The sequence below is a fragment of the Drosophila simulans genome, chromosome X (assembly GCF_016746395.2).
Source record: "Drosophila simulans strain w501 chromosome X, Prin_Dsim_3.1, whole genome shotgun sequence".
Lineage (NCBI taxonomy): Eukaryota > Metazoa > Arthropoda > Insecta > Diptera > Drosophilidae > Drosophila > Drosophila simulans.
This window is the reverse complement of record NC_052525.2, coordinates 6,343,595-6,367,548: the sequence shown is the minus strand read 5'-3', so window position 1 is coordinate 6,367,548 and position 23,954 is coordinate 6,343,595. Positions and strand designations below refer to the sequence as shown.

Below are 23,954 nucleotides of genomic sequence, written 5' to 3'. Positions count from 1 at the left end.
GATATTCGATGTAAAAAATGTTCGCATTTTTGATAAGCGTTTAAGTCATCAAAATTTCCAAAAAAAAATTACATTTCCATCTTTAGTCAGATGGGGAATTTAGTTGAGTTCAACGGGGCATGGCATTCTAATATTTGTCAACTCTCTTTGTTGCTAACCAAAAAACAAACTGATTATATTTTTCAAAAAATTTCGAACGGGTTTTTTCCATACCTTGGCCAAAAGGACTTTATGAGAAAGTGTAATGACAATTATTTTATTTTTTATATATAGAATTTATATCGCCAAAAATCTGGACATGAGCTTTGGCCAAAAATTCTATAATTCTTAGCGGACAAGGTTAAATAATTGCTTAACCCATTTTGTCAACAAGTAACAATTGGCATTTGAAGAAGCAGTTACTAAATTTAAATTTAGTATTATTTAATGCTTTTAAGAGCGAGGTTGCGGCTTGAAGCGGTTTGAGAGAATTGTTTGAAGGTTCGAGAGAGGCAACCGCATCAGTGATGCCAATTTGGCTATTTTTCTCTGCAACACAAAGCGCCATTAGATGCGATGTCCTCACCAAATACCAATACTCGGAACATTTTGTATTATTAAACTATGGCCAACTGGTTTGTAGAGTTCAATGAGTGCATTGGGAAGTACGTATTTTCTAACAACAATTTTCTAAGATAATTATAATTTATTAATTTATAATTTTATGACAGTCTTTTCATTAATATTTAACATTCGATGTGAATTTAGGGGGAATTTGGCAATTAAGCGTCAAGTGTTCTTCCCCTCTTTTTAGCAGAGCGATCCGACCGAGCAGCGGGCATCACTGCGATGCGATCGAAACGTTCGCCGGTTTTCGTTGGATTGTTCAGATGAGCTCAGGAGCTGCACTGCGACGGTCGCACCTCGAAACTTAGCGGGATTTTCAAGTGTCAAAAACCGACTCTTTTCGCGTTTGTTGGACACAAGCCCCAAAAGAAGCTTTCGAGCCAACGAAATACGTGCAAAGTTGAAGGCTTATGTAAATCGGGAACATCAAGGACCAAAAAACCAAGCTCTATTTGTTTTGGCCCTCTTGTATTTTGTCAACGAAACGACTGTTTGTGTTTGTTTTTTTCAAGCCGGCGACCAGCCAACGAGTACGTAAAGTGTGCAAATTTGAAATTGAAAACTAACCTGTGATCCTAAGTTGATGTGATTGTTGTGAAAATATTGCCAGGCGTGCAGAGTTAATCTCGCACTAGCGCAATTTTGTGATAAGAACTAACCAAACCGCTAAAGTGCGAAAGCACTTGCATATTTTATTCCCCTATCAATGGGGCGATGGTCTTCTGTCCAAAATGAAACGAATATCTCCCCTGGCCTTTCAATCACCTGGCTCGATTGATCGAAAGATCGAGAGTGTTGATGTGCAGATTGAAGGCTTAAGTGCAATTGAAAACGGGCAGCATTCTTGTGAGAAGTGCACAGAACAAAAACAGATAAGCTAAATTAGCAAACATAACTTTTGCGAAGGAAATGATAATTTGGGCAATCTCAAAACTAAACTGATAGTGCCAAGATTATTCGAAAATTGTTCGCACAACTAATACCCAACTGCAAAGCTGCCGAGGTAGGGTATCTGGGATGCCCGCTGGTCGGCTGTACTTGACATGTTCGTTTTGGCGCGCTCGAAAGGCGTGAAAGTCATTGTCCAACGTTGGCCATTTGATTGCCAGCTCCTTGGAGCTGTATGCTGGATGCGGCGATCTGCGAACTGGTAATGGAGTGGAGTGGAGTGGAGTGGAATGCCTGACTCTCCAGCATGCATACATATAGACACACGATCGCCTCATCGGAATCGGAATTCTGTGGCTCTCAAGTAGCTTCTGCTTCTGCTTCTGACTTTGCTGCTTCATCTGCTTGTCCTGATGCTCATGCTGCCGGTTGTCCGGCAGCCTGCGTGTCTCGCTGCGCTGCCCCCTCTCCAGCTCCGAGTCCTCCAACCCGAACTTCAACTCCCTCTCCGCATCCACCTCCACCTTCTGCGGCACTTGAGTCCACTTGGAGACAGGCGTTTTTATCCGCCTGTTGTCTGGCTCCCCTCCTTCTGCTTCTACTCCTCCTCTTCCCACTCCCTTTTGCCACTCAATTGGTGATCGTTATCATCGGTAGGAGTAGCAGCCAGGATTAATGGGCTGCGCCAGTCTAGAGCATCACGAATAGGCCAACACCCTCTAGGTCAGGTGTCACAACTATGACTATAATTTTATAAATAAGGCATAATAACCTTAGGCTGATGCACTAAAATCCAACAGATTCTTTTCTATCTTATAGATACTTTAATATCTTGCAGATACATTTGTTTCTACAGATACTTTCACATAAATGCTCATGGAGCAATATGCTTCCAATTGGCAAACTTCCATAACTTGATAGGTATTTAGCAAGTCGACTGTGGCCGTCCTGTCTGCATTATTTACCCAAGGTGTTTTTGTTGGTGTTTCACACAGTCGCTTGGTGTTACTTTGTGTGTGCGAGTGTGAGTGTGTCGCTGTTGTTTCATTAAGCAAACAGAGCTGCAAGTGGCACTTGTTGCTGCTGCTGTTGTTGTTGTTACTGGACATCATTTAAATCGGTAGCCGGGAAAGTTGTAACTCTCCTCACTCGTTCATTCTTGCTCATTTGGCTTGCTCTTTCATTCGAAATCCTTTTAGCCGATGACTTTGTCTTTTCGAGTCAACAAATTGCTTGTACTCTCTATGCTACACAGGGAGAAACAGGTGATATGTTTGGCTATTTTCTAAGCACTTGATCTTATATCTGATCTGGATATACATACATACATAAATAAAATAAGCCTAATATTTCCAAAACTATCGGTTTCGAGACATTTGTTTTGGTTAACTGCATGCGTAATTTGGAATCGCCTGGGTTTCTTTTTTCGGTGTATGTCATTTTTTACGTTGGGATTGTTTATGAACTACTTGCCTCTCGCTTGCACCTGCGGTACACCATGAATGGCTGGCTGTCAGTGTGCGATTTCCAGTGGCTCTCCTCCGCCCCCACTTCCTTTTCCAGTCTCAGTTCCATCCCATCCCACTCCACTCGACCCCAGTCCACTCCAGTCCAGTCGAGTCCACTCCACTCCAAGGGGCAGCTTCTTGTTCTCGTTGTTGCCTTTTGTCGTACCTTGTGTGTGTGTTTGGGTTCTTTTTTTATTTTCACGTCTCATCGTCGAGTATTTGTTGTTGCCCCTGTGGATGCTGCTTCTTTATTTTCTTGGTAATAAGGTGTGAGAAAGGCAATAATCGTAAAGAGCTAACAAATTGTTGTTGTTGCTGCTGCCGTTCCTACTTTGATTGCTACTGCCACTCCACCTCCTTCATCTCTCTTCTTTCACGCTAAAATGTTAATCTGTCCCTTTTCCTCCAGCTGAAGCAATTATATCGTTGACGACAGCACTAACAATGCATGGCCATCTTCATCTTCATTCCATCGACCTGATACGGAGTTTGATATCCACACTTCCCTGCACTGCACCTGATCCTCTCACCACACTCGAAGGGAAAGTAGTTGAGTGCTTACTAACTGCTCAGCGTAATGGTGCAAAGGGGTTAAGTTAATGCTTATATGGATATACATATATGTACATACACCTTTATGAATATCTCCCTATTAATTGCACGCTGACTAAGCTTTCCTCAGCCTGCGCTGCGAATGCGCCTTAGCTGGAAATTCCAATTCCGATTCGGACTTAGATTGACCATGAGTGGGACTATCTATGCGCCGGTGCCGGCTATCGCCATCATGTGCTTCCTTATCGGCCGACCGACCATTAATTAGCACGAAATAAAAATAATTTCAAAACAAAGCGTGAACATCGTATTTATAGGAAATCGAGGTCTGGCCCGGTCCCGATCCCGAGATCCCCACACGATCCCGATTTCGAATCCAATTCCAATTCCACTTCCAATCTGTGATGGCCATATGACGTTCCTGTTTATGTTCTACATATGTACATATACATATTCATATTGCGTTGTAATTTGCCAGCTCCATGCATTACTTCCGCCTACGATTTCCTAACCACTGATTCAATTACGAATCGGATATACACATCGGATATAGTCATGCATGTACGCTGGGCATCCACAAGAGCAATTAGTTCACTTAACGAATTCATTTCCCAGGGGCCGTTTTGCAGATGAGCTTGGAGTTGGATTTCGGCATTGCTGCCCGATCCCAGAGCGCAATCTCTGAGAGTCCGAGCCCTTTGAGTCGCGCTGGCCGATGTCATTATCTCCAAGTAATTCCTCATAATCGCCATGTTTGATCTTATTAAGACAGCTTAACTTGTTTTCTTGCCCATCATCGTCGTTTGCCCTGTCCCCGGATCTCGAATCAACCCATTCATACGTGATGGACTGGACGGACATGGAGAGACAATGCTCGATCGATCGCTTGTCCAGCCGCCAGTGGTGCTGTGAGTTTTCTCAGTGATTTCTTCAGAGGCAGAAGAGCTCCTATTTTAGCGGAAAGCCAATCTGCTCTCAGATAAAGCCACTTTAAAGCTAGGCTTTGAGGAAACGCGAATTCTTCACTCATGTGAATCCATAACATATATCCCTGAAAAAGAAAAGAAAAAAGGTCAAAGTGGCATCACTGGATCTCTTTTGTCCGCTCACTTGTTGGCCGTGTTAAACGTCTGGCTTCTGGCTGTCCGGTCTGCCGTGTAACAAGGCTGGCTGGCCGGCTGGCTGGAGTTGGAGTTGGCCCTCGTTGACTTGGGTAACTTCACACCGGGCAAAGTGCTAACGACTTTGTACCTGCTCTTCCTTCACTTCTGCATCATTTCGAGAGACTGCCCTTTGGCACTTCAATCGGGCCAAGCTGAAGGAGTTGGAGTTGAAGGAGTTGGAGGGGGTTTCGCCGAGGGCAGGGCATGCACCGGAATGGGGACACTTCAGTTTCTGGTTGGCAGCTTCGCTCTTCGACTATGTTTTATAACTCACTTGTGACTGTTGAGTTAAAATATGTAGTTTGACAGCGAAAAAAGTCTTAGCGATTCAATCACATATATACATATACATATATGTACATATGTATATGCACTATTTCTGGAAATCTAAAGTGCTAGCACACAGACTATTCCCAATCCCCTCCAGCGACTAGATAATGCCCGCTTCCAGAGCAGCGAAACCGAATCGCAAATAGATCGCGGGTCTGCCAATATGGCAAAAGATAAACAAACTGCATGGGTGTGGGATTGGCAATCAGTGATCAGCAATAAGCAATCAGATATCCAATATCTGGCGGGGATTGGTTGCGAGGTGGGGGTGGTCTGGCCAGGCCATAATGCACTCACTGGCAACGTTTACTTTTAATTTCAATCTCCGTTTCGTTTTGCTTTGCCAGCTGGGGAAACTATGACACATCAGGGCATTGGCTGCCTGGTCAAGTGGTTATATCTGGTGCTGATCGTGCACACGCTCCTCTGCATCGGCCAGCTCGAGTGTCGCCAGCAACACCACAATCGGAATAACAATAACAATAACAGAAGAGCGGACTCATCCAGCTCAGAGGAGGGCCACGGCAACACTAGCGATGGCCTGGACAATATCGCAGATCAGGACACCAGCATCGTTGGCCATGACCATCAGCCGCGTCGGGGCCAACGAAAGAAACATCAGGGAGGTGGAGGCAGCGGCGGCGGCGGAACCGGAGGAGGCGGTGGAAGCCGGCACAATCGCAACGAGGAGAGCGGCATCTCGTTGTGGATCAACGAGCAGCAGCTCAAAATGCTTACAGGTTGGTGGTCACTAAAGCCTTGTCTTCAGAAAATATGGATATGGCCTTGAAATAAAGTTAGTGGATTGTACCTGGACGTACATGGACATTGACCCATTTCTCCGCCTCCACAGCGCTCTACTTTCCACAGGGCTACTCGGAGCGCCTGTACGCCATTCACAACAGCCGGGTGACCAACGATCTGAGGGACACGACGCTGTACAACTTCCTGGTTATCCCATCGGAGGTCAACTACGTTAACTTCACATGGAAGTCGGGGCGCCGCAAGTACTTCTACGACTTTGACCGCCTGCAGACCATGGACGAAAGCATCTTGAAGGCGCCGACTCTGTCCATTCGCAAGAGCGGACGCATTCCGCAGGAGCAAAAGAGTAAGTAGAACGGGCTGCTGCGGCAGCGGCGAAGATTGTCAGTGTGCGGCAACGAGCCTCATCCCAAGCCAGATTTTAGCATATTCCTGCCCTGCACCGGCAACAGCTCCGGCACCGCGTCCTTCAACGTCGGCCTCAAGATCCAGACGCGCCACAACAAGCCCCTCTCGGGCACACCCATTCGCCTCAACTTCAAAAAGGAATGCGCCCACAGAGGTGTGTATGATATAGACGCTTCCAACCCTACTTCACTAACAACTTTGCAAGGTAGTGTATATGAAATATCAAGCAATGCTTTTATCTAGTCGATAGTAATTGTAAATTAGCATTATACATACATGTTGTGCACACTCCTCCCATCAGCCATCCATGTGCCATCCTAGCATGCCATCCCCGCCCGCACGATTCCATTCCATTCGATTCCATTCCCCCACGTAGTCGCTTTTCACGATTCCTCTGCACCCAGCTCTTCACTCTTTCCACAGCACTAAATTACTCGGGCTATCAAAGAGAATCTGGCGAAAGTAACTACCTAATAGATATTATCATATATTCTAGTCACATGGATTTATAGTCTTTATGAGATATGTTATATGAAATAGTAAATTTAATTGCATTCATTCTTGAACTTGAAAATTCTTCAAATTGGTTCAAAATTCGTCGATAGTAAATTATGGATTGATAGCCCCCAAACAGAAATAATTCGATACGATCTACCCTCTGCTCCCACGCCAACCGCTTTTGTATCTATCTCTCTATGATCTATGTATCCACTGTCCACTCCAACCTGCCCCTCTTTGTGCTTCCGATGTGCTCCGTTTAGTGTGAGTCCAAATGTGACTGAGTGTTAAAATGAGTGTTTATGCCTCGTGACCTGCGAACGATTGAACTAAACTAAAAAAACTTAAGCTCCCGATCCAGAATGCAGCTTGAAGTGCGGCAAGAACGGCTACTGCAACGAGCACCATATCTGCAAGTGCAACGTGGGCTACACGGGCCAATACTGCGAGACGGCCTTCTGTTTTCCGCAGTGCCTCAACGGCGGTAACTGCACGGCGCCGTCCGTCTGCACCTGTCCGGAGGGCTACCAGGGCACGCAGTGCGAAGGTGGTGAGTAGACGCGACTGTTTTGGACATTTAGCTCTATCTTTAATGCTTAACACGGTTAGCTTAGCGGAACAGATAATTTGGTTTTGCTATATACAGGGGGCCCAACTGTTCCAGCCTAGATCTTCTTCGAAATGGCAATGGCCGTCTTGCATCCGAACTTGATTACCTCGGTCATGGCCTGGTAAAAGGGCGCTTGCTCGGCACCATGATCAATGCCCGTGTCGTGGTGCTCCTGCTCCTCGTCCCGGAACTTGGTGATGGTGGCCAACAGCTCCTGCAAAATCATAAAACGTTGTTAGTTCGTCCGTTGCTTGGGTAGTCGCAAATGGCACTTACCTTATCCGGGTTCGGGGCCTCCATTATCTGACGCAACTGGTCATTGTAGTGTTCAACGATAACCGTCTCCACTGCCACCGTGCAGGCCATGGCTGCCTTTTCGCCCATGAGGGCGGTTCCGGCGCCCAGCACAAATCCGGCCACGTTCCAAATCGGCGTCATGATCGTTGGACGCACGCGGTGCTGCTGAATGAGCTGCTCAAACTGTTTGCGATGCTCCTTCTCCTGCTCCCACATGTGTCCGATGGTCTTGCCCAGCGGTCCGTTGCCCAAAATGGCCATTTGCCCGGCGTAAATGCGATCTGCTCCCAATTCGCCGGCATGATCGACGCGTATAATCTCATCTGTAAGCGCATTTGGACGTGGACGCAGCGGGGTGGCTTCAGAGCTGCCTCCTTCGGTCGTGCCTGCTGATCCTCCTCCAGTTGCTGAGCTTAGACAGCGCATGGAGAGCAGGCGTGGCTCGGGCCGGCTAAGACCTCTTCTCAGCATTCCATCTGCGTAGGAGAGGAGGGTATTACGATAAGCGATGATTAAGCACACTTGGGGCAAACTAACTGGCCATTATATAAGAATGAAATGTGTCTGGCGCGCAACTAATAGTATCCCTTTGTAATCAACAGGTATTTGCAAGGACAAGTGCTTGAATGGCGGCAAGTGTATACAAAAGGACAAGTGCCAGTGCTCCAGGGGTTACTACGGCCTGCGTTGCGAGTACTGTGAGTAGCAAATGGCCAAACTCTAGTCGAGGCGATACACTGAACCTTTGCCCTCCCATTTTCCTCACAGCCAAGTGTGTGATCCCCTGCAAGAACGAGGGCCGGTGCATCGGGAACAACCTGTGCCGCTGCGCTCACGGACTACGAGGCGATCACTGCGAGATCGGGCGCAAGCAGCGCTCCATCTGCAAGTGTCGCAACGGCACCTGCGTCTCCCACAAGCACTGCAAGTGCCATCCGGGATTCTATGGACGCCACTGCAACGGTCGTAAGTGCAGCGTTGAACCTGGAATGTCCGGGGATCAAGATGTGGTTATAAATTTGGTAATCCGATCGTTTTCAGGCAAGCGACGTCATGTCCACCGAAACGATGACTCCAAGTTCTAGGGCTACCGGCGCACACGATCAAATGTAATATTCATTCAACTTTTCACTTTTCTACTAAACAAGCACGACAAGAACAACAGCAACAGCGACAAAAGGAAGAAACGAAAATAATTCTAATTGTGATACATTTTTTTTGTAATTTAACATAAAATTTTTAAATAAAAACAAAATCTAAGAGTTGATGCGTCGTGATCTAGCGAAGATTTCGAGGGCCACTAAGTGCAGTGTACTTACTCATTGGTAATTTGCAGCTCTCCACGAGATGTATTGTGGTTAATAAATAAATAATTAGGTAAAATGCAATTCGCCGAATTGCCGAGCACAAAAACAATTTGCGTTCTGTTTATTTTTGCGCAATCCAATCCAGGGATGGGCCATCCTCACGTGCCTGCCACCTGTATCGCACCACGGCCGTGAGTCACGCCATTGACTATTGACTCAAACTGTTCATTTATTTATTTTTTATTTTTATATTATTTTAATGATAGCAGCAACTCCATAGGACCTCGCAACTCTATGGTTTAGCTTAGATCAAAAGCATTACGAAATTATTTGCACATTTGCAGCCCTGGCCGATCAGCCGACGATAGGCGTTACTCACGCAATCAGCTGCGCAGGGCGGACAAACGATAAAAACTAATAATATTGTTTGCTAATATTTAGTTTTAAGAGATGGCCAAACGCTATATTCTCCGAGTAGACCGAGATTAACTTGAATGCCTTAGATTTTTTTAAGTATACATTTTTATAATTATTTTTTTATTAACACAATAATTTAATTAAATTAAGCCAAAATCAGTTACAGTCTTATCTTACAAATCTCTTACAAATGTAGTAAACATGATCTCATAATTATGTTTAAAAAAAATGCTTTAGTAGTTTGAAACTAGTACGAAATATGCATAATTGGGGTCCAGTAGACATAAAAAAAAATAATAATAATAATGTTGTGGTGTTAGTGTTGATCCAAGTTGTTGGCTGCAGGGCGAACAACGAGACTGTTGCGGCGTTTGAACAGGTTGAACATAGAACCTTCCGCTGGTGGAATAGACGTCCCCGACGATGTTGAAGAAGCCGGTGGCTGTGGCTGTACCTTATTCTCCTGGCGGAATAAGCGGAGCAGTTCCCCAGGATTAAGCGTTTTTCGCCGCTTTGTGATCCGCACCAACGACACAGGTTCCTCCACTTCATCCCCCTGGCTGCTCTGCATCTGAACGCCAGTCGACTTGAGTCTGATATGCAGACGCGGAATGGGCGGCCGCTGGACCTTGGCCATTAGCTCAGCATCTAGCGCAAGCATACATTTGTCGGACTTGTAACGCGTATAGCGAAGGCTGCTTTTTGTGATAATCAACCCGTTCTGGAATTGGTAATGCACCTGACTGAGGTACTTCTTCAGATCGCTAAACGTGTGCACTTTCCGGAAGCTTTTGATATCTTCCCGGTGGTAAGTATAGCAGTGCTGGATGTACTCATCGAAACCACCCGGCTGGGAGCGTGTGCAGAAATGGCAAACCTGGAAGCGGCTGTAGTGGTCCAGCATATGGCGCAGCGTGGTCAGCTCATCGGTTGAGTTGAACATGCAGAAGGAACAATGGTATATCACTGGCGACACTAGCTGCCGGAAGCAGAAACGCTCGCCAGGCTTGGAGTGCTCCACTTGGCCGTGCTGGCCAATAGTCTCCTTCGTTGGCATAACCACACTGCACAACCCGCACTGGTAGTATTCGTTAACAGCCCCACCACTTCCACTGGCACTGAGCAGCATCAGGGCATCAATTTCATCATCTGTTACGTGCTTCAGGTCATTGGGCAGGTGACCTATCTCACTGATGTGTTTCGCAAGATCCTGCCTGTTTTTATAGCGGTAGTCGCAGTAGGCGCACTCAAACGGTTGAAGAATGTCCGCGGCCACTATGTTCCGGACAGAGTGTATGGCAAGCAGGTGCTCGCGCAGTACCTTTGCGTTGCCCTTAAATCTCTTGCACTCGGAGCAGAGCAGCAGCGGCTGCACGCGGAAATAGAAGGGCTGGTCCGGATGTTCGCGAGTCCAGTGCTGGGAGCGTAGGTCCGGCAAGTTGCTGTTTGTCCCGCCGCAGTGTGTGCATGCGAACTCCACGATTTTCTGTAGCGGAATAATAATGAGAAAATTGGAACAGGAAATTTGAACTCCGAAATTAAGCCTGCATCAGCCACACTTCACTTACCGCGTCATCATTTTCGCCGAGCTCGTCCGTATCGTCCTCTGAATCCAGCAGGTCCACCACTTCCGTTACAGTCCGCCTCTGGTTTAGCGGCCGGAATACACCCTCCTCACTGTTCAGGATCTCTTTCTCAGGCTCCACTTCGATTGGGGTACCCATCTCCCAGCTTATGCTGTTCGGGATTTCGTTAAGCACGCGTTCGAACTGCACCACTGCCAGTCCGAGTTCATGGGGATGCATCTCGTGTATGTGTAAGGCGACCTGGCGTTCGGTCGAATGCCCAAAAATGCAGTGGGGACATTGCACCGGTTTGTTCGACTTATGCTCCCTTTCGCAGTGCGTAGCGATCTTCTGGAAGCTGCTGGCCACCTCGTGACAGGTGGTGCAGTAGAAGCCTAGCGTCTGCTTGTTCTTACACACGATGCGCTGGTAGATTTGCACAGGCTGCACGTCCCTTTCCGGGTGCTCGCGAAGGATATGTTCAATGAGCGCGGTGGCGAGGTTCCCACCATATTCACAGTACGGACAGTGGTACTGGTAGTTGCGTTTGTGAACGGACGCCGCATGGGCCATGACCTGCACGGTCGTTGGAAAGTACTTGAGGCACAGGTTACACGTGTACTCCATTAGAGCCTGACGCGCCAGTTTAGCTAAAGAGTGGGGATAATAACACTTGAGTGGGCTTTTTCAGATGAAGGTCAGTAAATTTCAAAACTTACGCGCCTTCAGCCAGCGGGCTTCGGTCGTCTTGTTGCTGTCCTTGTGGCGGTGTACGATCATGTCCACATTTCTTGTACTGTGACGTTCCTGGATGTGCCGCTCGATGAAACGCCTGCTATTGTGACGTGAGCAAGCGCCGCATTGGAAGATGTACCGCTTATGCATTGCAAGATGGTCAAAGTACTTATCTATGCCGAACTGACCCTGGCAGTTCTTGCAGTGCGGGCACCTTACCACCTCTGAGTATTTGTGGCTAGTCACCATGTGTTTGCGCATCGCCGATTCCGAGAAATACAGCTCGCCACATCGGAGGAAGCCACAGCGGTAGCGTTGGTCCGGGGGCACATAGCTTAACGGTGGCTTCGTGGGCTTGTGGGTTCCAGGAACTACTGTTTCCGGCTGCTCCGTCGCTGCAGCACCACTTTGTCCGGAAGTAGATGGTCCTTCCGAATCTTTGACTGGCTTCGGCGGTGCCTCCACCACACTCGTCGGAACAATTGGTACCGAAGAGGTTGCTCCTGGAACTGCTACCAAGTCCGCCAATTTGAAGGCTTCCCGAAGGGTCTCCTCCTTGTGCTCATAGAGGTGCATCTGCATGTTAACCCTTGACGTGGTTGAGAAGGGGCACTCCGTACAGTAAATCGGTCGCTGAAATATTGGCTGTGATGGCAGGGTATGCACCTCGGAGCTTCGGAAGTACGTCTTTGTGCCCGAACGCCGACGGTCCATTTCATCGAACAGCTTGCGTTGGAAATTCTGCATCTGGAGGTTGCCAAATGGCTTTTCCACGACGGCCACGAAGAACTCGGTTTCTACGCTCTTCTTACTCGCGTCGGGCTTCACGGGCAGTCGCACAAACTGCAACTGCGCGTTAGGCCGGCAGTAGGCCTTTGAGTGCACCGTGCGCATGTGATATATCATTATGCGCTGGTTGACCGATGTGGCCAAGCAAATGCCGCAGAAGATGCTGTGCCGGGCGTGGTACTGCTGCAGATGCGTACGGAGTGCCGGCGGAAGCATCGACTTGGTGCAAAACTTGCATTTCACCAAATCGCTGCCCTGATTAGTGCTACGGATGTGGTAGCGCAAATGGTTTACAAACTGCTCATTCGTCAGCCGCACGATGCAGCCCCTTTGGGGACAGGCGTACAGTTTATCCTCTGGTGGTGGGATGCAAGGAATAAAGATGAAGCCTAAGTAATTTGAAAGACATTAGCATTAGTCTAGTTCACTCACCGCTGTATCCGGTGCAATCTAAAAGACCCAGGATCACATCAGACAGAGTGACTTGAGTTTTCGCAGGAACACGGCCACTTTCCCGCTGGCTGAGCATATCCCTGATTTTCTGGCTAACAGATGGTGGTCCAGTTGAACTCTCCAGTTCGGAGCGTGGTGCCAGGTCGTGAATGATCACTCCATGGCGCAAGTAGTCGTCCACATCGATTGCCACATGGGAGCAGTACGCGCAGTTCAGGTGACCGGTGCTGCTGAAACTGTAGCTGTGAAACTTTATGTGCTCCCGCATGAACATGAGCTTGTGAGCAACGAAATTGCAGTTGGTGGCCATGCACTTGAATCGATTACGATTCTCTTCAACGGCGGCAGGAGCAGGCGACTCCTCTGGCAGGGGATCGTTTACGACTGGCGATAGCAGGGAGTCAGCCGAAATCTGAGTTCTGCTGAAGACCTGGCTGATTTTCAAGCCCAAGCCACTCGGATAGCCAACTATTACGGGCGTCTGCTTGGCCGGTTCCGTTGACGGTGAATCGGGCTTGGCGCAAAGGAACTCGCCCAGTCCGGCGGCTTGAAGGTCCAACTGCTGATTGGGTGGCCGTGGATCCGCCACCAGCAAATCCCTTAGCATCCCATTTCGCTGATTATCATCATCACTGACAACTACTGCTACCGATTGGCTCTTTTCCGCTTGTGAATCCACAACAAGGCGATCGCCAGTGAAGCGTCGAACACGCAGTTTGGGAAGCCCAGGAACGGGATCAGTTTCTGATTCACGTTGATTCTGGCAGGATTCAATAACGGCTGGGCTTTCAACCGCAGATGCCTGAGGAGGAGGCAGGGTGGATATGTCCTTCATGTGCACGTCCCTCATGTGGCGCAACTCTTCGGAAATTGTGAGATTCGTTTCCGTTGCCGTGAGTTTCTGATGGCACATGCCACATTTGCCGCTCCATCGAACAAGAGGGTGCTCTAATGCAAAGTGATTCTCGAGGCCTTCCAGCTCATCGGAAAAGAGGAAAGTGCAACCCGGCTGCACGCAGTAATAGGATGCTGCCAAGCAATTTTGATCCTCGTCTGAAGAGGACTTTTGAAAGGCCACATTCTCCACCCGTTTGGATAGCGACTTAGCACCTGTAGATGTGGATGAATTCCCCGGCTCCGGCTCCAATGGTTGCATTGTTGGCATTAGCTCGCTGGGATCAGGATCATCGTTGTCGTCGTCGCTGTTGGCGTTGCTATCGCTGTCTTGACTCCCATTCGAGGAGAGCACAGCTCTGCTGGATCGGGGAAGTTTGTTTAGGCGCGAGCAGAAGCGATTGAACACTCTGAAAATGCTCTTGCCGGATTTAGAGTTGCGATTGGCAGTTTCCAGATCCACCCACTCGTCGGTAAGCGCATCATCGTCATCATCACGGTAGCCGTTTTTGTTAGTTGTATCCACTTGCTCTGAATCATCATCCATCTCATAGTCGGACGTATCGCTGCCAATACCATCAAGTACGTCCCCAGCCAACTCGGCTAGACTGACTTCCGCTAACATAGAAGTAGCCGTCTGGGCAGTGTGTGACTGAAGGGAATCCACTACTGCCTCCACTTCTAGCTGTTCACCTTCACCTTGTGCAGATGGAACGGCAGGCTTGGGGGCTGGGAGAATAGGCTCCAGCTGTTCTGTGGCCTCACTGAGTAGCGTCACAGGCTTTTCGTCTACCATTAAGCTCCTATGTTGAACGGACTGATCCAAGACTTCTTCCAAGTCCGTGTCCATTTCAGAGTTCATTAGACACTCATTGACCACCAACATGGGCTCAATTTCTGGCGGAGGCGGCTGGAGCTGCGGCACTTCCGGCTCTTCGTCAGCCTGGGTCATGTTCTGGTCATCCTGCTCTTCTTTTTCGCGCTTCAATAGACTTACGGATTTTTTTACCATTTTCATGAAGCGACTGTTTGTGTTTTTTTGCTGTTTCTTTTTTTTGATTGTGCTTTGAACTCCCGAAAGTGCTGCACTTGCTTTTGACTTCGGTTTGTTTTTTTTAATTCCATGCCCAACGGCGCTGCCATCCTTATTCGAATCTGCAGGTGGTACGTCCATTGTGTCGCAGAGCACCAACTCCTCGCGCTCGACACTTTGCAGTTCCTCCATCGTTAGGCCATGCTGAACAGTAAGATGCCGGTCCATATTTTCCTTGCTGTACTGCATAAACTGGCAGATGTGGCACACCTGAACAATCATCGGTAGGCAGACGGCTTTGCTACTTAGAGGCTTCGCACCCGGCCCACAGGATGCGGTGTGGACCAGCAGCCTACTGAGGCGGTTCTGCGGCAGATTACAGTTGGAGCAGTAGTGACGAGACTCGCCCATATGGGCGGTCAAGTGCTCGATCAGGCCTTTTTGGCAGAGCAGCAGTGGCTTCTGGCAGAACGGGCAAGTAAAGTGCAATGTGTGGACGCCGCGTTGTGAAACCCAGTAATCCGGTCGATTTCCGCGCCCGGCCCGCAGCTCTTTAAGCACATCGGGTGGCAATCGTGCGGCATAGTGCTCCTTATGGCAAATCATATAGTGACAGAGTGGGCTCCTGCGAACAAACTTCGAGCAGACGACACACATGATGACAGCCTTCGAAAGGGAGTGCCATTCGGGATTTATGTTAAGAATAGCTTTTTTCTTTCTTTTCGGCTTACTCTTTAATGGCTTTGTTGTTTGCAAATCCACTTCCTTCGTCTTCTGTTCCTTCATCTTTTGTTCATTCAACTTCTGTTCCTTCTTCTCCTGTTCCTTCTTCTCCTGTTCCTTCTTCTCCTGTTCCTCCTTCTCCTGTTCCTTCTTCTCCTGTTCCTTCTTCTCCTGTTCCTTCTTCTCCTGTTCCTTCTTCTCCTGTTCCTCATTTTCCTGGTCCTTTATCATCTCCATCAATGCAGCACATCGCTTTATCCTAACACGGCACAATTTTGGTTTTTTTGCAACCAAGGATGCATTAAACGTGGCACGGTTGATGCCACTTTCGGATGATCTGATGCCTTTGCCCCTTCGCGCCGTGTTTCTGACGAATATGGAGCTAATATCCGATACGGTGGAGATGCTATCGGATCGCGATACAGAGGACGTCCGGGAATGCGAGGAATTGCGCGTGAGCGAGGAAGTGCGCGTGCGCGAGGAAGTGCGCGTGCGCGAGGAAGTGCGCGATCGCCGGGTACAAGCCCTGCGACTGGTGGCCCGCAGCACTTCCTCCCCGTAGTACATTTGCGCAATGTCGTCGTTTAGCTGGTCCAGCTCGTTGCGCTTCTTTCGCGGTTTCGCGCGAGGCTTTTGTGTCGCTATAGCCTCAGGAACGGGGAGTGGCTCTGAAGACATTTCTTCCTCCTCCATTTGGGTGACTTCCACTTTGTTCTCTACCTGCTGTTTATCAGGTTTGACACTGACCTCATTCATCTCCTGTGTTTCCAAGCGAGCCTTCTTAGGCTTCATTTCCACATCCTGTGTTTCCTTCTGAATGGATTGCCTTTTTCGCTTAAGATTTGGAGTGGGAATAGGATCTTCATCAGCACGCGTTGAATCTTTTGCAGGGGCATGAATCTTTGCCTTGGTAGCTTTACCCTCGCTGGCCTTTGGCCGCGACCTGTTTATCTGGCCCAAGCCAAAGATGTTTCGGCTCAATTGGGTCTCGTTAAAAGAGGTCTCACATCCACGAGTGCGACGTTTGCCATTAATAATGTTTTGCGTGGACACGCTGCAGTTGTCACTAGTTTTCTCGAACATGATGGCCAGGTTTCGGGCGCTCTGATTTCCGCGTTTCTTCTCCGGCAGGTCCTCGTAGGTAAAACTAGAAGAAGAAATCTTATCCTTGTCCACCATTGGCTTTATATACGTAGGAGCCAAGGAGTTGCGCCGCTGCATAATTCGGCGTAGGAACTGAACTGGGGGCCCGGGGACCTCCTCGTCATCGTCCTCATCAGTTGCCTTGTTTTCCAAGATCTGTTCTTGATTGTTCTTCAAGCCATCATCAGGACGAACCACTAGTGTACGGGCAATGGGACTAAGGACAATTTTTATCTTGGAGATCTTTGGCGGCTTATCCTTCTCAACAGTACTCTCTTTCTGCTCAGTATCTTCTTTCTCCCCAGTACTCTCTTTCTTCTCAGTACTCTCTTTCTTCTCAGTACTCTCTTTCTTCTCAGTACTCTCTTTCTTCTCAGTACTCTCTTTCTGCTCAGTACCCACCTCCTCCTCAGCACTCTGTCTTTCCTCAGTAACCTCTATCTCGACGTCAGCGTCTTCAGTTACTTTCATGGTGGATTTAATTTTGTTGATGGTATCATCCTCAGATTTTTCATTGGCAGGCTTTGCCTCCCGCGTTGCGCAGTTCTTTTTAGTCGGATTTTCCAACTTTTGAACTTCATCATCTCCCCGTCGTTTTGGTGCAGCGCTTCCGGTAGACGAAATTGGAGTCTTTATTCCAGTTCCGGACATTTTACGATTTTTGGCAAGGATGTCCAACTCCTCGCTCACTGACTGGGCCTGTTGATTGTCCTGAGTGCTGGTAGCTAGCTCTGGAACTGGAGACGAGTTAGTCTCGCTAATAGGCGGTTCATTTTCCACATTGTCTGTATTTTCCGAGCTTTCCTCACTGGCCACGCCATTCGAGTCCACAATCTCGAGGGGTTTCTCAACCTTTGATTTCTTTTCAGACTCCCTTCTCAGTCTCTTTTTCTCCTTTTTGTCGGACTTCTTCTCCTTGTCGTTTGCCTTCTTATCCTGCGATTTTTGAAGCTTCTCAGACTTATCCAGATTGTTCTCCGACATCTCATTGCCCTTATCTACCATGTCTTTATCCTTAGCCTTATTAAAATACTTATCTTTATTCTTATAAGTATCTTTGTCCTGGTTGGCATCACAGCTTTTGCTTGCGGAGGAATTTGAGGGGCAGCTTGGATTCTCCCCATTGCCATTAACTGGACTTGTTGAGGTTATTGTTGCTGCCGCTGGGAGTGTTTTCTTCGGTATTCGAAAGTCTAGCTTCTTGCTTAGCGCCCCGAGATTAACATTGCGGTAGGAGGTGTCCAATTCTGGAACCTGAGTCACTGCGATCGTCGACTTCTCCGCCTCGCTCCTCTCCGCCTTGTTCTTCTGTTCGGCGGCAAGCTGTTTCCTTTTTTCTTGGGCTTCCAGCTGCCGCAAAACTTCCGTTTCCAATTTGCTTAGCTCCGCCGCAGCCTTAGCCTTGGCCTCCGCCTCAGCACGGGCCTTGGCTTTGCGGTGTTCCCCATATGTGCGTGGCACGTCTGTCTGTCGTCCAAAGCCTCGGCTGTTGTGACCGCCGCGAAATCCGCCCCTGAAACTATGCGATCCATTAAAACCACCAGTATATTCATTCCCATTCTGATTGCTAGGAAAGGGCGATCTTGGGTTTGGACCGTTTCCATATTGACCTCCAGTCCAGTTGGACATGTATGCACTTCCTTTGGCGTTAACATTCTGATTATGATTATGATTATTTTTACTATTAGTTTGCCCTCTATTGGCTAACTCTTCGTAACCGCTGTAGATGCTTGTAGGACGGCGCGGGTCACTGGAATACGGCGGAATTTGTGCCTGTGGCGTCTGCTGATGTTGCTGCTGCTGGGAGGTCTTGCTCTTCCAGATACGAGGGTCACGTGGTTCTCGGGAATCAATGTCATAGAAGGACCTGGGTTCATGTGCCAAAGCATCCCCAAAAGCTTGAGAATCTACCGAGTAGTGTTGCGGAGCACTCCGGTCTGTAAAGGCGCTTCCCAGGGGAACATTTGAAAATGAGGCCCACGTACCGGCCTTCATACTCGGTGGCGGCGGAATAGGCGAGGGAGTCCGCATAGGCGGCGGGGATTGCAGTGCCACGCTCAAGTCGTTGTCTTTATTGATGTTAGTTTTAGGCTGGTTTATTCCTTTTCTGCCGCGTGGATCATTTGAGTTAGAGGCCAGTGGAGGTATGCTTGGTCCCGTTCCTACTCCATATTGCAAGGCCGCCAACTTCTTGCGGGCTTCCTCAAGCGTATTTGCTGGACTTGGAGTGCTCGCACTGACCAAAGCTGGTATACCCTGTACCGACAACGACATGGGTACGTCTTTTTTGGATTGCTCTGGGGATGCCTCCTGCAAAGGAGCATGCACAAGCGATGTGCTCCGTCGCTCAAAATCTGGGTTTTCTGCTCTTACCGGCTTTTCTGAAGAACGACAGGTTAACTGTGACGATGTCGTATAAGATCGCCGAGAGAAGTTAGTTTCTTTATCAGTTTTCTTCTCGCTAGCTCGCTGCTTCTTCTCTTCAATTAAGGACTTCTGCATGACAGCCAGAAATCCACGACTGCCACGAAGTGAGGAATGCTTAAGCGCCGCTGATGTTGGTTCTGGAATAGTTGGTGTTTCCGTATCCTGAACTACAGCTTGAGGGGAGGTACGTGGTTCTGTTGGGGACAGCTGCACCTCATCTGATGCCTTGGCGCTGGTAGTTTTTGGGATGTTCAAAGCCTTTGAAGTGGCTGGAAAAACTGAAATCTTCTTGGCAGAAACGGAAGAAGTGTTAATTTTTGATATTGAGCAAGAGGCTTTTGAGTTGCGCTCCAATTCTCGTTTCTTTGGCTTCGGTGGATAGTCCTTGGTAGCATCTGATGCGGGGTTAAGTGAACCATTTATCCTGCCATTCGGATCCAAAGGCTTTGGATTTGTGGAAGCCGCTGAGGGAAGAGATGAGCCGTTCAACAGGCCACCTTTATCTGAGGGTGGTGGCTGTGCGCTTGACTCGGAGGAAGTCGACGCGATGGAATCATACTCAGTGTTTTCACTGATATCAATGATTTCGCCAGTGTCAATTTCAATCCTCTACAGACCGAAAATTGGGATTAGAACATGAATAATGTGGTCATAGCTGTGGCGCATACTCGACTTACCGGTTTGAATCGTGTCTTTAGCTTATCAATGAACACCTCGATCTTGTTAAGAGTGCTTATCGATACATCCCTGAAACGAAGGAGTGGATATGATGGATAACCGAGTTTGGTGGTCGTCCCTTGGTCCATGACTTACTCGCGATTCAGCAGATTAACCAGGGCATCCAGACGATGGCCCTGAACCTCGGACATAGTCTCCTGGAAGTCTAATCGCACACGCCGAATAAAGGGCACAAACTTGCGGATCTCCACCAGTTTGGCCTTTCTGCAATGCTCCTGCATTGAGGTATCGCAGCTCACCACCACCACGTCGTCCTCGCTATCCTCCATTTTGCAGCAGGCCCTGTTCTGTCGATTTGTATCCGACTCTTCTGCGGGTGTTTGGTGTTATTTATTACTTGGGTTAACTATGCGGCATGGTTTCAGTCTCTGCACTTCCTACCACACTTTTAGCTCAAATCACTCACCGAATAAACACAACTAGTGCGCCATGAATATCCCTCAAAACCGCGACTTCTTATATAAGAATACGCAATGTATAAACAGAAACAGAGTTCTATTCATTTCTAAACCTTAATTAACGTTTCTAAAGAAGGCAGCACAGAACGGCGTCGTCAAAGGAATGACAACAACATCTGTGGCGCCGAGTACGAGGCGGGTGGTTTCAATAACAATCGATAACTCCAGAGGGAAATAAAATATCTTTATAGTACATTGCGATGCAGCCCGTTAGCAAATCAACCAACTTCCATTACTAAATTCCCTAATGGGTTTTAAAACTAACAAACAACAAATCAAGTAACTCACAAATTTCGCCCAACGGACTATCGATAATGCTAAAGTGTCATCACTACTCGCGCACCCACTCAGTCGAAGTGAATTCGCCGCAAGAGACAGTTGTGTGCGCTTGGCAGTGCCCAAGTGTCATTGTATTGGTGCGTAAGACGATCTATATTTTCGCTGTTGTTATTGTTTTTGCAGACTAAACAATCTTACGGCGTTGCGATCGACGGCGTAAATAAAACAGCAAACATGAGATATACCCACTTCCACACACTTCGCCGTCCACAAATCCCGCACCCACAAAACAAAGTGGAAGCACAATAAAGATATAAACGGCAAGCGTCTCCCTAGTTTTCTACGAAACGATGACCACACACACATTTAAACTTTCAGCGACTCTTGCGCATATCTAAAAGCCCAAGGAAGCCAAGAATTCTAAATCGACGTGGCAGTTCGCGCTGATCGAGAATACAACAGACAGTCTAGAAGAGCAACATAGATTCCCCCACTGAAAACATCCAACCCTATTGTTGATCATTTATCAAATTTAACCTGCAATATTACAATAAACCTGCAATATTGGTAAACAGTGTACATACGTTAGAATAATAATAACTAGCCGAGTTACAGTATGTACGTCTGTCCGCCTCTCTACCTGTCCGTATAAAAAAGATTTCGAAATAGAAGACCTTCGGGGATGGACCTGCGGTAATTACCTTTGGAAAGCTTTAAATAAATTTTGTTTGAAATGCAAGGCAAGGCTAATGGCGTCAAGTCTGTGAGAAAACGCTCTTTTTGAAAAAATGGATCATTATCCAGTCGAAGCACCTATCTCTAACGTTCCTTTAGGAAGAGCTACATTGAAAACGTTCTTTATTTTTACGGAAGTGCTTTATGCGGAAGAGCTTTAACGACTTATCGAGAAGTGCTTAAAACTTCATACGGAAAGAATAAGCCAATAGCGATCCTTATATAAATTGATATAAATCAATGGAGCATGGGGAAGGTCTAGTACTTAATCTGAAAATGTGTCCGCAATGCGTTCGCGTTTTGTTCTTATCCTTGATAACTATTACTGTGGCACTAGCATCATTTAATTCATTTGAGTAATAAAATATCCATGTTTACTTTTGTGGTTTCATTGTAGCTAGTATACATGACCTTAGTAGGTAGAGTACAAGGTCAAAAAACTCAGCCCAGGCAACAACAACAACAACAAATGGTAAACCTCGAATAGTGATGGGATTTATCAAGCAATACGACATCATTTTATTTATGAATAACAAAGTATGTACTAAGGTATCCATATTTTAGTCAAAATAACTCTCTTTGCCTCGTATACTAGAGATAGAAGGAAGCGTTACCGACTATATAAAGTATATATATTTTTAATCAGGATCAATAGCCGAGTCGATCTGGCCATATCCGTCTGTCCGTATGAACGTCGAGATCTCAGGAACTATAAAAACTAGAATGTTGAGATTCAGCATACAGATTCTAAAGACATAGACGCAGCGCAAATTTGTTGAACTATGTTGCATGGCTCAATCCAACGCCCACAAACCGCACAAAACTGTCACGCTAATTTTATTAGTCTAGTAAATTTCTATCGATTTCAAAAAAAAGGTCTTGTAAATTTCTATCGATATCAATTCAATATCTATCGATATCCCAGAAAAATTATGACATTTCGCGTTCGCATTCACACTAGCTGAGTTAGGGGTATTTGATAGTCGGGGAACTCGATTATCGCATTCTCCCTTGTTTTTAATTCAAGGCTGCAAGGCACTGCAGTTTATCCATTCTTGGGGGGCTCCAGCGATTTAGAAAAAGTTGGTCATGTGTGGGTTATAGGATAATACATTGCGGTGGAATTGATGGGGCAATCCGGTTCACCAATCGGTTCAATATTAAATGTTTTACGAAAAACTAGTCTCTTCGCATGGAGGATCTTTATGGGAAAGTATTAAAAACAATAATTGGGAGACCGCTACACTATAGGCTGATGATTTTAGTTGGTTACTCCGGAACGGAAAAAGATATTGAGGTTATTTTTTTGCATTGACTTACACTAGATCACTAGACCTCTATGAGAATCCGAAAAAATTTGGTCGTGGCACCGGCCTTTATACTTAATTAACTAATTTTCGTATAGGGATTTCTCTAGTTTCGTTTGTTCTTTCTAAACCAAACAAAAATCAACACTGGTATCAAAAAATACCAGTCCCTGTGTGCTAGTGCGCACTACCTTGATTGCTTGATTTTTGGTCGTTCATACGGACAGACGACAAACGGACATGTTGCTAGTCATGGTTAATATCGAATGTACTACATAAAGTCAGAAGAGTTTCCTTCCACCAACGTTTAAACCAACGTTTTAACAAGCCAAGTTATCATTAAATCGATTAACTTATATCGACTTTTCATAGTATTGCTTGTAATACGCCATTATTGATTATAAATGTCCTTTCCGCTCTCGTCCGAGAAATGATGTGATGTGATGGAAGAATGTTTATATAAACGGCGGTTGGATTCTTCACACGATAAGTTCTGCGGAACACTTATGCAGACACACTCACACAAACACAGCCGCAAAAGCTCGCACACATGAGTCGCAAACTCAAACGAACACAAAGGCAAACAAGAGCACGACTTTTTTGCTGGCCTGTACAATTCGTGTTTGTTTTCGTCGTTGAGGCACTTTTCCCGTTATTACAACTAACACTTGATTAGTTATATTCAACTGTACTTACTTTAGATTACTTTCCTCCGTTGTCTCTGGAGTCTTATGCGATGCTCAGCAATGTGGCCTTGTCTGCGAAGGTGTTGTCGAAATACGAGCCGATCCGAGCACTTCCAACGTTGACGACGAAGTGACGGAACTATGCCCGGTCGCCAACAATGCGCAATTGCCGGCGAATACGGAGCACACAAGAGCAGAATATGCTCCGGAATCACCCTCACCCTGCCTCAGCTACGTGTCTGCAATTCGCCGCTATGATTTTCGCCGTGAGTGAAAGTTGGGAAAAACTAGTGTTTTTTGGAAGACTTTTTTTTATTTTCTTTAGATGTTACTCGAACGAGCTGTTCACAGAAAGACACAGTCTTGTGTAAGTTGCTTAACCATCCCAAAATTGCAAGGTTTCCTATGTTAAGAACATTGTAGTTTCGGGCTCATAGCATACATTCCTCATATATTTTATCAAGTCAGTTATCGATAGTTACCGATGGTTGTTGGCAAACAAGAATTTTCGCTAAGATGCAACATGGTCATACTGAAGGGAAACTGGAAACGTTGGAAAGATGGTAACTGACTCGTGACTCGTGAACCTTCCACAACCCCTTCAAACAGCAGAGCAAACATTGAAAATAGACGACCACTT

At 47.0% G+C, this 23,954-nt stretch overlaps 3 protein-coding genes across 8 annotated transcripts; 1 reads left to right on the top strand and 2 right to left on the bottom strand.

Moving 5' to 3' along the window:
• Positions 1 to 844: 844 nt before the first annotated feature.
• On the top strand, positions 845 to 8,892 carry LOC6725309 (protein shifted). 4 transcript variants are annotated; one of them, XM_016172896.3, is made up of 8 exons: positions 845 to 1,136; positions 5,395 to 5,787; positions 5,901 to 6,158; positions 6,231 to 6,374; positions 7,080 to 7,268; positions 8,228 to 8,323; positions 8,394 to 8,591; positions 8,667 to 8,892. In XM_016172896.3, exons 2-8 carry the CDS (start codon positions 5,406 to 5,408, stop codon positions 8,708 to 8,710), a joined length of 1,311 nt encoding a protein of 436 aa, XP_016038370.1. In that variant the 5' UTR covers positions 845 to 1,136; positions 5,395 to 5,405; the 3' UTR covers positions 8,711 to 8,892. The 4 variants fall into 4 exon arrangements, with proteins under 4 accessions (XP_016038370.1, XP_016038372.1, XP_016038371.1 ...); XM_016172898.3 differs by having other exon boundaries at positions 7,068 to 7,268; XM_016172897.3 differs by having other exon boundaries at positions 6,231 to 6,425.
• Positions 7,286 to 9,102, bottom strand: LOC6725308 (5-demethoxyubiquinone hydroxylase, mitochondrial). Of its 2 annotated transcripts, none has more exons than XM_002106290.4 (3): positions 8,945 to 9,102; positions 7,605 to 8,101; positions 7,286 to 7,542 (listed from the first exon to the last, which is right to left on the bottom strand). In XM_002106290.4, the coding sequence occupies exons 1-3, from the start codon at positions 8,946 to 8,948 to the stop codon at positions 7,384 to 7,386; spliced, it is 660 nt and encodes a 219-aa protein (XP_002106326.2). In that variant the 5' UTR covers positions 8,949 to 9,102; the 3' UTR covers positions 7,286 to 7,383. The 2 variants fall into 2 exon arrangements, with proteins under 2 accessions (XP_002106326.2, XP_016038367.1); XM_016173560.3 differs by lacking the exon at positions 8,945 to 9,102 and adding an exon at positions 8,163 to 8,184.
• Positions 9,103 to 9,562: 460 nt separating this feature from the next.
• LOC6725307 lies at positions 9,563 to 23,546 on the bottom strand. Of its 2 annotated transcripts, none has more exons than XM_016173558.3 (7): positions 23,325 to 23,546; positions 19,925 to 20,159; positions 19,789 to 19,858; positions 12,871 to 19,720; positions 11,634 to 12,794; positions 10,918 to 11,564; positions 9,563 to 10,835 (listed from the first exon to the last, which is right to left on the bottom strand). In XM_016173558.3, the coding sequence occupies exons 2-7, from the start codon at positions 20,116 to 20,118 to the stop codon at positions 9,666 to 9,668; spliced, it is 10,092 nt and encodes a 3,363-aa protein (XP_016038365.2). In that variant the 5' UTR covers positions 20,119 to 20,159; positions 23,325 to 23,546; the 3' UTR covers positions 9,563 to 9,665. The 2 variants fall into 2 exon arrangements, with proteins under 2 accessions (XP_016038365.2, XP_016038366.2); XM_016173559.3 differs by lacking the exon at positions 23,325 to 23,546 and adding an exon at positions 20,256 to 21,675.
• Between the last annotated feature and the right edge of the window lie 408 nt (positions 23,547 to 23,954).

What these genes read in the sequence shown, in the direction of transcription:
- LOC6725309 (XM_016172895.3), top strand. Translation starts at nt 5,406, where the DNA reads ATGACACATCAGGGCATTGGCTGCCTGGTCAAGTGGTTATATCTGGTG. An exon ending in TTCACTAACAACTTTGCAAG is followed by an intron (nt 6,426 to 7,067) that starts GTAGTGTATATG and finishes AAAAAACTTAAG; the next exon opens with CTCCCGATCCAGAATGCAGC. An exon ending in GGGCACGCAGTGCGAAGGTG is followed by an intron (nt 7,269 to 8,227) that starts GTGAGTAGACGC and finishes TGTAATCAACAG; the next exon opens with GTATTTGCAAGGACAAGTGC.
- LOC6725308 (XM_016173560.3), bottom strand. An exon ending in AGGCCCCGAACCCGGATAAG is followed by an intron (nt 7,543 to 7,604) that starts GTAAGTGCCATT and finishes ATGATTTTGCAG; the next exon opens with GAGCTGTTGGCCACCATCAC.
- LOC6725307 (XM_016173558.3), bottom strand. Translation starts at nt 20,118, where the DNA reads ATGGAGGATAGCGAGGACGACGTGGTGGTGGTGAGCTGCGATACCTCA. An exon ending in AGATTGCACCGGATACAGCG is followed by an intron (nt 12,795 to 12,870) that starts GTGAGTGAACTA and finishes TCCCACCACCAG; the next exon opens with AGGATAAACTGTACGCCTGT. An exon ending in AGCCCGCTGGCTGAAGGCGC is followed by an intron (nt 11,565 to 11,633) that starts GTAAGTTTTGAA and finishes CCCACTCTTTAG; the next exon opens with CTAAACTGGCGCGTCAGGCT.